At 40.3% G+C, this 12,653-nt stretch overlaps 1 protein-coding gene across 1 annotated transcript in view; it reads right to left on the reverse strand.

Moving 5' to 3' along the window:
- Positions 1-12,653, reverse strand: part of LOC122815151 (T-cell-specific guanine nucleotide triphosphate-binding protein 2-like) — a 354,138-nt gene that overhangs the window by 1,539 nt on the left and 339,946 nt on the right. The window contains exon 4 of the mRNA XM_044087405.1: positions 1-187. This exon is cut by the window's left edge and continues 1,539 nt beyond it. Coding sequence (XP_043943340.1) covers positions 1-187 — 187 coding nt within the window. The remainder of the gene's footprint in view (positions 188-12,653) is intronic.

The raw sequence follows: 12,653 nt of genomic DNA on the forward strand, positions 1-12,653 counted from the left end.
CTTCATCTTTGTCATTCAGGCCTCGCAGTGCATTTATGAGACTCGATTTTCCTGTTCCAGTACTTCCAGTTACAGCAACATGTAAGGTGACAGCTTCTTTAGTCGTCAGAATTTTGACAGCAGTATCAGCAATGGCTTCACTGTTTCCTTGTCTAAAGGCTTCTACCAATTTCTCGGTGTCTTCATTCTGAAATATAAACAGCACATACTTAATTCATGCTAAGGGAATACAATGTAAACAAGTTTAAGAAAAATCGTTATAGAACTTTTCTGTACCTTTCAATAAAGTGGAAAACATGTATCGCCAATGCAGGATATGCTCAAAAATTCCTTGACTTAATAAAGAAAAACTGCCACAAACAACTGGTAAATAAAACTACTAGAGGACACAGCATGCTTTACATGTTCCTTATAGATATGGCTGCCTCTTGGACTACTCCTTTGCTATCTCCTTGCCCGGTGAAGTCTGACCATAAACTTGTGATCTTCTCTTTCAATCTCACAAAAGCTCCTACAACAAACTGCAGTGAATTTATAGACTACTAGCCTGCCAACCACAGTTTACTCAGTGATGAAATATCACAATTCACTTATGACTACACCTCCCCTGTACAAGCTTCACTAAGCAATTCTACACCCATTTAGAAAAAAATGCATAGAGCTAGCAACTTGATGGCCCACCAACATAAATAAACTATACAATGAAAGAAAGAGACTCCTGAAATGATTTAGTAGATTCAAACCTCATTTTCTCAATGATAATATCACAAGTATTACAAATAAAACTGAAGAACACCATCAGGTCCACTGAAGGAACCTTTAAACTTTGGCTGGCCTCTGAAGCTAAAGAAAATTATGCATCCTTCTTTAACTTAAAAAAAAAAAACATTGCTCTGATTGCATTTATAATTACATCTCCTGTTCTGACCTAAATGATATTATTTGTATCCATCAATTCTATTCATAATCCCCCAATTATATGAAAAGACCATTTACTGAAAGTGCTAACCAAGGCCAAACATACTTCCTCCACATGATCTGAGAATACACCTGGTTGGTTAATTCATAGTGTAAAACATGTCCTTGCTGATGCATTCGTTAAACTGTTTAAATTATGTTAAACTACTGGTTTTATCTTGGTAAGTGGCACACTGCAGTGATGATGTTCTCCCAAATGTGTGACCTCATAACTGATCCAAGTAATTGCAGATCTATCAGCCTTACAAGATGGACTGCAATCTATCTGAAAACAAAACATGCTCAGTGTAAGTTGTACGTGCATCATCAGAAAGTAGGAAATTGTCCAGCAGTATCCCTCTAAGCTCGATGTCAAGAACTCTTTTTTTTAATATTTGTGTCTGAGATCATCAGTAACAGAACTATGACCTCTAGCAAAGTTTACAGATGACTGTAAATTGGGGGTTCTTAAGTCACCCTATGTACTCCTTATTGAAATGCCAGCACTCCAAATGCGATGAATGTTGTAACTTCTAAAAAAAAAAAAAAAAAAGAAATCCAGGAGAGGAGCAAATCTCAAACATTGCTCCCCCTTCACTCCTGAATTTAAATAACTCTGAGATCCCATACACTGGAGAAAAGAGAATATTCTGAGAAATGGCCCTCTTGGACTTAGTATATGTAAGCCATTTTTGGGACATTCAGTCACTGTGTTTTGGGATGAAGTTGATTACCAACCCAAACTCTTCAGAGTGAACTGTACTACAAACGATCTCAAACTAAATGCTAAAAAGTGTAGCACTGTCACTTTTGGTACACATCCCTCCCTCCATTATACTGTATAGACAACACATCACTACAAAATGAAAATGTAGTCAGGGACTTAGGTACTTGGGTTAATAACTCCTCTCTCTTTTGGCTATCAGATAACAGTTGTCAGGAAGCCCTTAAATTTAGCCAACTAATTGCCAAAGAAGATGATCAAGGTATAAAGAGGTAATAATCCCCTTATACTCAGCACTGATCAGGCCATCTATTAAGTACAAAGCCTCCTTTGGGATGTGTGATGATCTGAGGTATTGCTAGCTATGCCAGGAGAAGTAGGGCAGTGGATGTGTAACATATGCCAGTATAGCTAGCTGGAGTCTTATAAAGAATTATATGTCATTTGTATATCAAACTGATTTGCACAGGTGCTTGTGTTGAAACTGTATTTGTAAAGCTACTTGTGTTAAAAATGCACCAACGGTGAGTCCTGCTGGACAGAAAAGAAACACACCTGTATGCCAGACTGTATTGTAACTGTTGAAATGTATATATTGTAACACAGGATACTGGAAGTGAAGAGGTTAATCTCAGTCCACTAACTTTGAAAAATAGTCTGAAATTAAATTACCTGGTTTAGTCCACAAAGATCATATCTTACAGTTATGATTGCAGCCAGAGACAAAATGTCTGTGAAAGCCAAGACTAGAAATCCTACTGTATTGTCCCTAGGGGTGAATTAATTGCTATCCTGGAAGGGTGGAAGCTTTGAAATGGTTTTATAACTTCCAGGTGCTATAACACATCTTAGCAAAGCTCTATCTGTGTGTATGGTAACACACGTGTTAAACTCTGGTTCTGTTTCTAGTAAAAGGGGGTAGTGCGGGACTGAGAAGTCAGATGACCAGATGTGTGTGATGTCATTCTGTAATACAGCACTGAAATGAAGTTTTAATACTAGATGACACAGGACAGTCTGTTGTTTTAATACTAGATGACACAGGACAGTCTGTTTTGTGAAACCTGACAAATATTTTTTTGTTATTCTGATGAAGTCCTAGATAAAGGGGATGAAAGTGCTTAACATTTGGATTATCTCTTCTGGTTTATTAAAGTTTTATTTGTACTTGGTGCCAATGTAATTCTTTAGGTAATACCACTAAGTGAGTGTTTGTATTTATTAAACCTGTCAAAGAAGGAAGACCACTCACCCACTTCATCTTGCCTTGTTTTAGTAAGTAACCAGGGAACAGTAATACTTTAGATCAGTCAGTTAAATATAGTGAGATTAGTTCTGTTTTTCTGTACCTGTGTGAATCTTTGCATCGGTGTTATTTTTAAATTTTTACATGATTGAAACTCTGGTGTTTATTGTAAATAGATATTTAGTATTTTCATTTTTTTATTATTTACTACTAAATATATTTAAACTTTTCAAAACCTCGGTGGTGGTGTTGCGGTAGAGTTGTCACCTCACAGTTAGACATTACCCATTCGACTCTCAGAGCGTCTTCTGTGTGTCGACATGCGTGAACAGGCGCTCCTTCATTGAAGGTTGTGCATTAGGCCTGGCAAGCCAGCACATGAAAATCTACTGCCAATCATTAGCGGACCGGAGTTCCGCTGTGGCGACCCCTAACCGGGAAAAGCCGAAAGACACAAACAAATTGTGGCTGATCTTTTAGAGAATGATTTAACCTTTGAGTACTTATATTTATTTGCTGACATTGTGGCAGCTCCTGGAAGCTTTGCTGCATTTGTCAAACACTATCACTTCTATTAGTATTAATTTTACTCAGTATAATTGGGTACCCTTGTAAGATCCTTAGATTAGCTGGCTTTGAAGTGTTCTGGTGGCAGCATCTACCTTATAGTCTGGGCAGAGGGGGGCATAGCTGGTAAGTCTGTGTTAGCCTTTTCCAGGTGTGTGTGTGTGTATGTGTGTGTGTGTATGTGTGTATGTGTGTGAGTATATGTGTTTGTGAAAATCAGATCTCAAAGATTCTGTGTGTCAGCTACTTAGAGCAGGGGCATAATCACTGGTTTCACAGAAAGGGTGGTAGAAGGACTTGGCTTGGGACACTCAGCTGAGGACTCAACTCTACAGCTGTGCCAGTGGGGATTGTTACTGTGGGCCTGGAAAGAGAGAGGGGGGACCATCCCCTGGATTGAATGTGTTCCCTGTGTGCTCTTAAGGGAAATTGTGTTTGGTGCAGAGCGGTGCATCTGGAAATAATGTGTATCTCTTTTGTTCCAAGTGAATGTCCCTCACTGATGCCCATAGTGAGGATTCATGCTCCTTGATTACTGGCCCAGAGGAGGGGTGTCACAGGATGTATCACTCTAAATAGATCAAATAATTAGAAAGACTCCAAAGGTACCTTACCAAAAAGGTCAAAGGTTTAAAGTCCCTGAGCTACAAAGAGAGACTAGAAGCTCTATCCCTTTATTTAGGGTGTTTTCAGAGAAATATATGCTTCACTTATCATGCCATAAGAGACACAACTGTCCTGTAGCTCTTGTATCTCTGCGAATTCAGTATCTCCACCAATACTGAAACCAGGCACCCAGATCTTCACCAACGGAAAAAAAATACATGGTAGAGGACAGGTTTATACTGCAGCATATCCTACACCTCTGGAATACATTCCCTCTGCATATTAAGCAGAGTGACTCACTTTTCTCCTTTGAACATAAACTAGAGGACTGGATGGATATCAATAAAGTTATTCTGGGATTGACAGGTATGGCCATCCTGGAGAAAGGAGGTATGGCCTGAGGGAGGTTATTAGCAAGGCTTGAATGGTTATGAGACTCAGTGGCCTTGGAATATCTATGATTCAGCAGCATATACAGTGTGTGTGCGTGTAGAGAACAAATTGATGCTTTGCACAGACATTGAATTTTCATTCTTATCCACAGCCATATGCATTTTCCTTTAGACTATAACAGTATTATCTGTTATTTCTGCCTGCTTATGATTACATGTTCACAGGTATATCCTAGGTTAATGACCACTGGGCCTTTATAAGCCTAATCATGCAACCCAAATATATCTCACGGGTTATTTTTTCTTACAATTTGTTTTAAGGGGTGTATGTTATGGCATGATTTAACAGTTGCCTCTATCAATCAGTGATAGAAGTGTTAGACCAGGGGTGAATTTCCAATTTCCCATCCACTTGTCCATGCTATGTCTAAATAGGGTTTGGGAAGGGCTCTGCTTTACATGGATGGGAAGCCTATTCTGAGATAGATACTTGTCCTTCTAATATACCAAATTTAAATCACATGTGAAGTTTAAATCCTGGGATCTAGTAGTTCTGATCCTGTTTGTGTGGCAGATATGCAAAAGGTACTGAGGGTGGGATCCAAGGATGGCTGATAGGCCAGGCATAAATTCCTGTCAAAAGTCTGTAGGCAACAGAGTATAGAGAAAGAACTTTGAGGTGATCTGCACCGGGGATTGTTTGCACCCTGCATTCATTTTGTGAGGAACCTCTGTGGGCATTCCAGTTGTTATAAGTGCCCGGTCAAGTGCATACTGAAATGGGTGTTATACCAAATTTGTAGTCTGATTAGTACTGAGTACAGTAGCATTATGACTTCTCTGGACTTAGATTTCAGGCATTTACTTATAAGAGGCATGACGAGAAATTATTTTCTTACTACCTTATAAACACATATTGGTCAAAACATGTTACTATCTTCATGAATCCTTAAATCCTTGACTACTGTGTCTACCTTTTTGGGGTTATTTATTAATGAGGTTGTTTCCTGTGGTGGCCTGCTTCCCAAAAGGTACAGCTATGCATTTCTTGGGATTGAGGTTTAGGCCTTGGCTTTGGCACTGGTCATTTGTCTTTGTTAAACTTTCCTGTAAAATGTTAGTATCTTGGGATGGTTTCTATGATTGCTACCAGCCTGCAACTGGGTCTATGTTTGGCTACCAAAAACTACAAAGCTCAAATGGTGAAGTACTGAATATAAAACAGTAAAAAGAAAAATTATCGATCAAAGACAACAGCAAAAAAAAAAAAAAAAAATATATATATATATATATATATATATATATATATATATCTCAAACGGCCATAGTAGGCCAACATCGCAAACACAACCAAGAAAGGTGGGTGGCTACATCCCCGACACCACCCCGAATTATGTACATCAACTCCAAGATTGCACTACAACAGGGAATAGGTCAAATTTTAAAGGTTTCCCTTCACTTATCTTTTGCATCATGTTACTTCCTGGTTGTTGGCCAGAGACGGCCATTCAATGAATTTAATTTCAAAGCTGTCGTTGTTTGATAATTTTACTTTAGCTGCTTTATGTTTGATATTTCGTTGTTCAAGTTTTGTAGTTTCTGGTAGCCGAACATGGACCCTTGCAAACATGGTAAGCCAGAGGACTTGAAATTCATTTTCACTTCAGAGAAAAAGATGCCAAAGAGGAGGGGTCCCAGCACAGAGTCCTTGTGGCCTCCACTGGTGACCAGCCTATTTGTGGAGTTGGTCTCACCAATCCTAACTTTCTGGGTCCTATCTGTGAGCCAGCTGTTTATCCAGCAGGTATACAGGGGTTTATGCCTAATTCCATGAGTTTGTTTACAGTGCCCAAGTGGGGTATTATATCATATGCTTTAGCAAGGTCAAAGTAGGCAGTATGCACCACTCTGCCCTCATTCATTGCTTTGGTGACTTTCTCAAAGAAGTCCACCAGGTTTAGTAGCCATGCCCAGCCTTTGATGAAACCAGATTGGGCTGGTTTCAGAGTTTGAAATTTTCCTATGCCGTTGCTAATCTGTTCCATGATAATTATTTCCATGTCTTTGCATACAAGACTAGTCAGGCTAATGGATCTGTAGTTCCTGAGACCCACTGATTGCCTGTCCTTGGGTAGAGGGATGTCCACTGTGATCCCCTATTCATATGTCACAAAGCCTGTTCAGAGACTATGGCTGAATAGTGAATCCAGTGACCCTGATAGGTCATATTTCGGGCTATTTTGGAGGCATCCTTGGATATTATTGGGGCCCATCGAAGCTGCATTCTTGGCCTTAGAGAACACCTTCCTAATGATAGTTGGAGGGCTATGTTAAGTGGTATTTACATGGGAGGAAGCTGAGAGGGAGAATAAAGCTGAAGTTGAATTTATCTCTCTCCCAGTTCCTTGAAAATGGCTTAATTTCCAGCAGTTTAGCACAATGGTGTATGCTGCCTTTGCAGTTTCAGATATAGCTGAAATGGCCATAGGGTTGTTATTGGCCTGGGACATTATTTTTACCTCAAACTTTGCTTTGTTGGACCCAATTAGTTCATCTTAGATGTCTATTCAGTTTGATGAGAAAGTTTTTATCATTTTGGTGTTATGCTTCCTAATTTAAGGTATGACTTTTTTCTTTTATTGTACAGCCGCTTTAATTTTAAATTCTACCACAGTGTTTGCTTTTAAGTTAGTTTTGAACTTACTTCTGATAGACATTGCTGTCTATATGCAATCACTGACATGGCTGTGCATAGCTTCTGCGAATAATTATGGATAGGCTACTGTGTTATCATAGCTCTCAACAGTCCACATTTTTGCAGAATGTCCAGATTTTTGCCTCATAGTTTTGGTCTGTTCCTCATAAAAATTTTAATGGCAAATCAGTAAAGATTGAACTCACTAAATGGAGACAGACATTTAAGTTTTAAATGTCAAAACCTTCAGAAAATGTATACTAACACAAAGCCTTTTACTCTAGCAACTTTCAAAGTTTATACAAACAATATTTAAAAACTGTCCCCATTTTAGGGCCTTTGTTCTCCCATTAATTTTGCCTTCTCCATATTGTGCTAAGATGTTGAGAGGTATACATGTTATCTTGATTTGGAGGGGTTGAAATTTTGACAGGTTATCACTTAATAAAAGGTAGTTTGCCTTGGAGTAGTTCCTGACTGTGGCAGGGTTTCATGAAATGACACAACTGACACTGATTTTCATTTCAAAGGACACTGCTTTGTGGTTTGACCTTACCAGGGAGCAGAAGGCATTGAGGTGGTGGAGGTGTAGCATTCTCCGATGTTTATGAGTACCAAGTACAGTATGTTTGTACCTCTTATATACTTAATCACTATCTGCTGCCAGGTGTTTTTGTTACAAAGACTAGGAATCTCTACACCTGCACATTTGGGGTCGTGTAGGCTTTTCAGTTTATAGATGGATAATTAAAGTCCTTCATGAGTATGGTACTTGGTTGAGTGCTGATGTCACCAATAGGTCTAAGTATGAGCTATGGTTTTCATGAGGCATAGAAGGTGACCTGCAGTGTGCTAGGGTATGGTATGGGACTTTGGCCATGGTAATATGGATTTGGAGGAACTCCAGCATGTCATCCTGTTTAACCAACCTTGAGGTTTGCTTGTTATTGATGCAGATCAAAACACCTTCACCTTTAGACCCTGCCTGTGCAGTTACTGGTCTAAATGTGTGGAAGGCACTGAAGCCTTGAACTGCTGAGGTACTCTCTGTGGCTTTAGACCATGTCTCAGTAACTGCACAGATGTCTGCATTCTCCGGGGGGGGGGGTTTGGAGGGATTGACACCTTTAGATTTCCTTGGGTAGATTTTGCTGTGTTGGAAGTTTTGTCAACTTTGCACTGCCCAAAAAGGCTCTATGTGGGAAGGGCAATGTGTTAGCCAATATTCAAAAGCATAGCAGGGACAGGTGCCGAACATCCTTGGCAAACAACATGGTTTGTTAACCATGCCCTCCCATGCAACATGGGTTGTTAACCATGCCCTCCCATGCAACATGGGTTGTTAACCATGCCCTCCCATGCAACATGGGTTGTTAACCATGCCCTCCCATGCAACACGGGTTGTTAACCATGCCCTCCCATGCAACATGGGTTGTTAACCATGCCCTCCCATGCAACATGGGATGTTAACCATGCCCTCCCATGCAACATGGGTTGTTAACCATGCCCTCCCATGCAACATGGGTTGTTAACCATGCCCTCCCATGCAACATGGGTTGTTAACCATGCCCTCCCATGCAACATGGGTTGTTAACCATGTCCTCTCATGCAACATGGGTTGTTAACCATGTCCTCTCATGCAACATGGGTTGTTAACCATGTCCTCTCATGCAACATGGGTTGTTAACCATGTCCTCTCATGCAACATGGGTTGTTAACCATGTCCTCTCATGCTTACAAATATTGTATCACCCACAAATGACACCAGAAGCTAAACCAGTTATTAAAGGTGATCATCTTCTGATCATATTGTGGCATCATCTTTGGTGAAGGTTGAACTCTACTCAATGCTAGAACTTAACAGCCTTTGATACACAGTCCAAAAGCTCTATAATGCCTGTTTTCATATAGTCTAGAGAGTTATGTCTCAGATTATTTACACCTACATGCACTATGACTGAATCATGCTGGTACCTCTGGTACAATGCCTTGAGTGTGTTTGTGTAACTTGGTGGATCTTGGCCCTGATACACAACTGACCATTACTTTCTCCTTGTTCCACCTGGAGAAAGGGGCATCAGTATGTCATACAAAGGAGTCTCCTATGACTACAGTCCTGGGTAGTGTATTGACTTGCCTTATAGGCTTTGTAGTGGAAGCTCCACATGGAGTGACTGTATGTGCATTGTTAGGTGTTACTGTATGTACAGTGTTAGGTGTTACTGTAGGTGCAAGGTTAGGTGTTACTGTAGGTGCAAGGTTAGGTGTTACTGTAGGTGCAGTGTTATGTGCTGTTATTGTATGTGCAGTGTTAGGTGTTACTGTATGTGCAGTGTTAGGTGTCACTGTATGTGCAGTGTTAGGTGTCACTGTATGTGCAGTGTTAGATGTTACTGTATGTGCAGTGTTAGGTGGTGTTACTGTATGTGAAGTGTTAATTGTTAGTGTGTGCAGTGTTAGGTGTTACTGTGTGCGCAGTGTTAGGTGTTACTGTGTGCGCAGTGTTAGGTGTTACTGTGTGCGCAGTGTTAGGTGTTACTGTATTGTTCACTGTTAGGTGTTGTTACTGTGTGTGCAGTGTTAGGTGTTAGTGTACGTGCAGTGTTAGGTGTTGACTGTATGTGCAGTGTTAGGTGTTACTGTATATGCAGTGTTAGGTGTTGTTACTGTATGTGCAGTGTTAGATGTTACTGTATGTGCAGTGTTAGGTGGTGTTACTGTATGTGCATTGTTAGGTGTTACTGTGTGTGCAGTGTTAGGTGTTAATGTATGTGCACTGTTAGGTGTTGTTACTGTGTGTGCAGTGTTAAGTGTTTTTGCTGTATGTGCAGTGTTAGGTGTTAGTGTATGTGCAGTGTTACGTGTTGTTACTGTATGTGCAGTATTAGGTGTTGTTACTGTTCAGCACTTTCAATTTTGCAGAGGATAATTTTTGCAAGTGGAATGTCTGAGAGGCCTCTGGGGTTTGGGAAGACTGCATTTAAGTGTCTCAGAATAACTTGGTCTATGTGTGGGGTGCATACTATGTGTGGTGAGATAAAGTGTTTGTTTCTGACAACCAAATTGTTATTTTGAGCGCATGTGTATTTTTACCTCCAGAGACATTGAGTATATGCATCTCTTACATAATGTGTTTTGTTTGAGGAATAAATTGTCAGTGAAAATTAGACAGTTGATACAGTGTCTTAGGATACCCATATCACCAAAAAGGATGCAGAAATGAAAACTAAAACAGGATCTACCCACTGTAGTAATGCTTCTTAGTACACTTGCATATATCAGAAGCTGTTACTTTGCTTGTTAGCTGTCTGTACTTTGTTATATTCTGGAGGTGACAGATAGTAGGAAATGTTAGGTAATTAATGTATCAGATATGTGGCTTATAACATGTGCAGAAATCAAACTTCTGATGTACTCAGAATGCAAATCCTTGGCTCCTAGCTGTAGTACTGTGTTTGCAGAGAGCCTACAGCAAGCCACGTTCCTTTCCTACTTAAACTCTTCAAAAAAAGTTCTACTTGTTTACTGCATGCATGTCCTTCAGAGCTGAAACTTGAATCTTACTGTAATTGAATCTTAGTATATACAGAATGCATTTTGGTGAGTATTTTCATATACTATATCAGGACAGGGTCCAATCTTGCCCCTATTTTGGGGGATATTCACATGAAATGCTGGGCATTGTCTGTACTTGTACAAGGTTGTTCATAGGTTCATAGGTTCATACTAGGCTATCTGCCCTAGGGCATTTATAAGCCTAGCCAGAATGTGTTTGGCTTTCGCCACCCATTTTAAATTTATTTTGCTATGCCCTTTTTTGAGGTTAGTATACTGTGCCTCTGTCTAACAGTGTCACAGAAGTGATACCCGGGGTAAACCTATGATCTCCCATCCACTCATCAAGATTCCTCTTGAAGAGAGTCAATAAGGGACTCTGCCTAACCTGGACTGGGATTTTATTCCAGAGTGAAGGGAGCCTCTGGGTTATGAATCTGCCCCTCCAGCATGTCCTATTTATTTCAGTGCTGAGGTTCAAGTCTCTCGAGCGCATAGCTCGATGGGATTTGGATTTTCTGACGTGCAGCATGTCCATTAATTCCGGGTTGGACATGGCTTTATACGTCAGGCACAGATCGCCTCTGAACAGGCGGTATGCCACTGAGTAGAGCTGGAGTTTCTTTAACCGGGCAGCATATGGCATCTGTTTGAGCCCTTTGATCCTCTTGGTATGGTACTTTTGGGGTCTTTCCAGTTGCTGCAGGTGTCTGGTAAGGTACAACCCAAAAGGGGCATTGTACTCAATTATGGGCCTGATGAGGGATGAGTAAAGAGGCACGATGACCTCCCCTGATCTAGATGTGAATCCCTTCATGATTAGGTGGGCTATATAAAATGTTTTTCTAACCACTTTGGCCACGTGGTTGTCAAATGAGAGATTGCTATCAACTTGGGTCCCCAGGTCCCTAATTACTTCTTCTGTACTTAATGGATTACCACCTATGTGGTAATTTGTGGGCACTTTGTTTTTGCCAAAGGGGATGACTATACACTTTTTGGCATTTAGCTTGAGGCCATGGCTCTGGCACCAGTTGTCTGTTTCTATGAGGCCCTTTAGGAGGATGCTTGTGTCGGCTGGACAGTCGATTATGGTGCCCAGTTTGCAGTCATCTGCGAACTTGGTCTGTACCCTCCCTCCCATCTTTCAAAACTTCAAAGACTTCCTAGTTAAAATCTGCCTCTGTTCTTGCTCTAAACCAGGATAAAACATATTCCTAAATGTGAACAAGCACCTTTTCGCTCCTTATACCTCCTCACTCTCCCTTCTTCAGTTACTTCCTTACTGCTGTCTTATTCTCTTCCCTGACTTTCTCTCTAAATACACCATAAGGCTGTTTTCCCTCACTTCATATTGCAATTCCTATTTGTATTAGACTAACTTACCTTTAATTGTAAATTTATTGCTCTTAAAGTGTTTTATAATAATTTGGAACTTTTTTCCCCTGGGCCAACTCTGAAAATGGGCTTCTACCCAGTCAGACTTTCCTGATAATCAAATGTCAGTAAATAACTAAATAAATAAATGTCCTTAAAACTGCTGCAAAATAAACTAACATGCTGCCATCTGATTTCATATGTCTCCTGACATGACATTTACAGAGTTCGTATTAAGAGAATATGTGAGGTGTACCTTTCAGAGTTTTACAGCCAATACAACATATTGGGCTGATATTACACTGAGATAATACGGCAGTTTCCAATTTATTTCCATACTCACTTTAGGAGTTTTGTAGCTGACTACACTTTACACAATCTGAAAGTAAAGAATGAACATTTCAGACTCTTGTATACTGCTGCTTAAAGCAAGGATATCCACATGGCAGGACGGAGCTTCTGCTATGGGGGAATCTTCAAAATGATTGTGTCTGAGTGACCAGTGGGGGTGAGGCACTGATCGAAGACAGGGTC

The sequence above is a fragment of the Protopterus annectens genome, chromosome 11.part0 (assembly GCF_019279795.1).
Source record: "Protopterus annectens isolate FY-2018-M chromosome 11.part0, PAN1.0, whole genome shotgun sequence".
Classification (NCBI taxonomy): Eukaryota; Metazoa; Chordata; order Ceratodontiformes; family Protopteridae; genus Protopterus; species Protopterus annectens.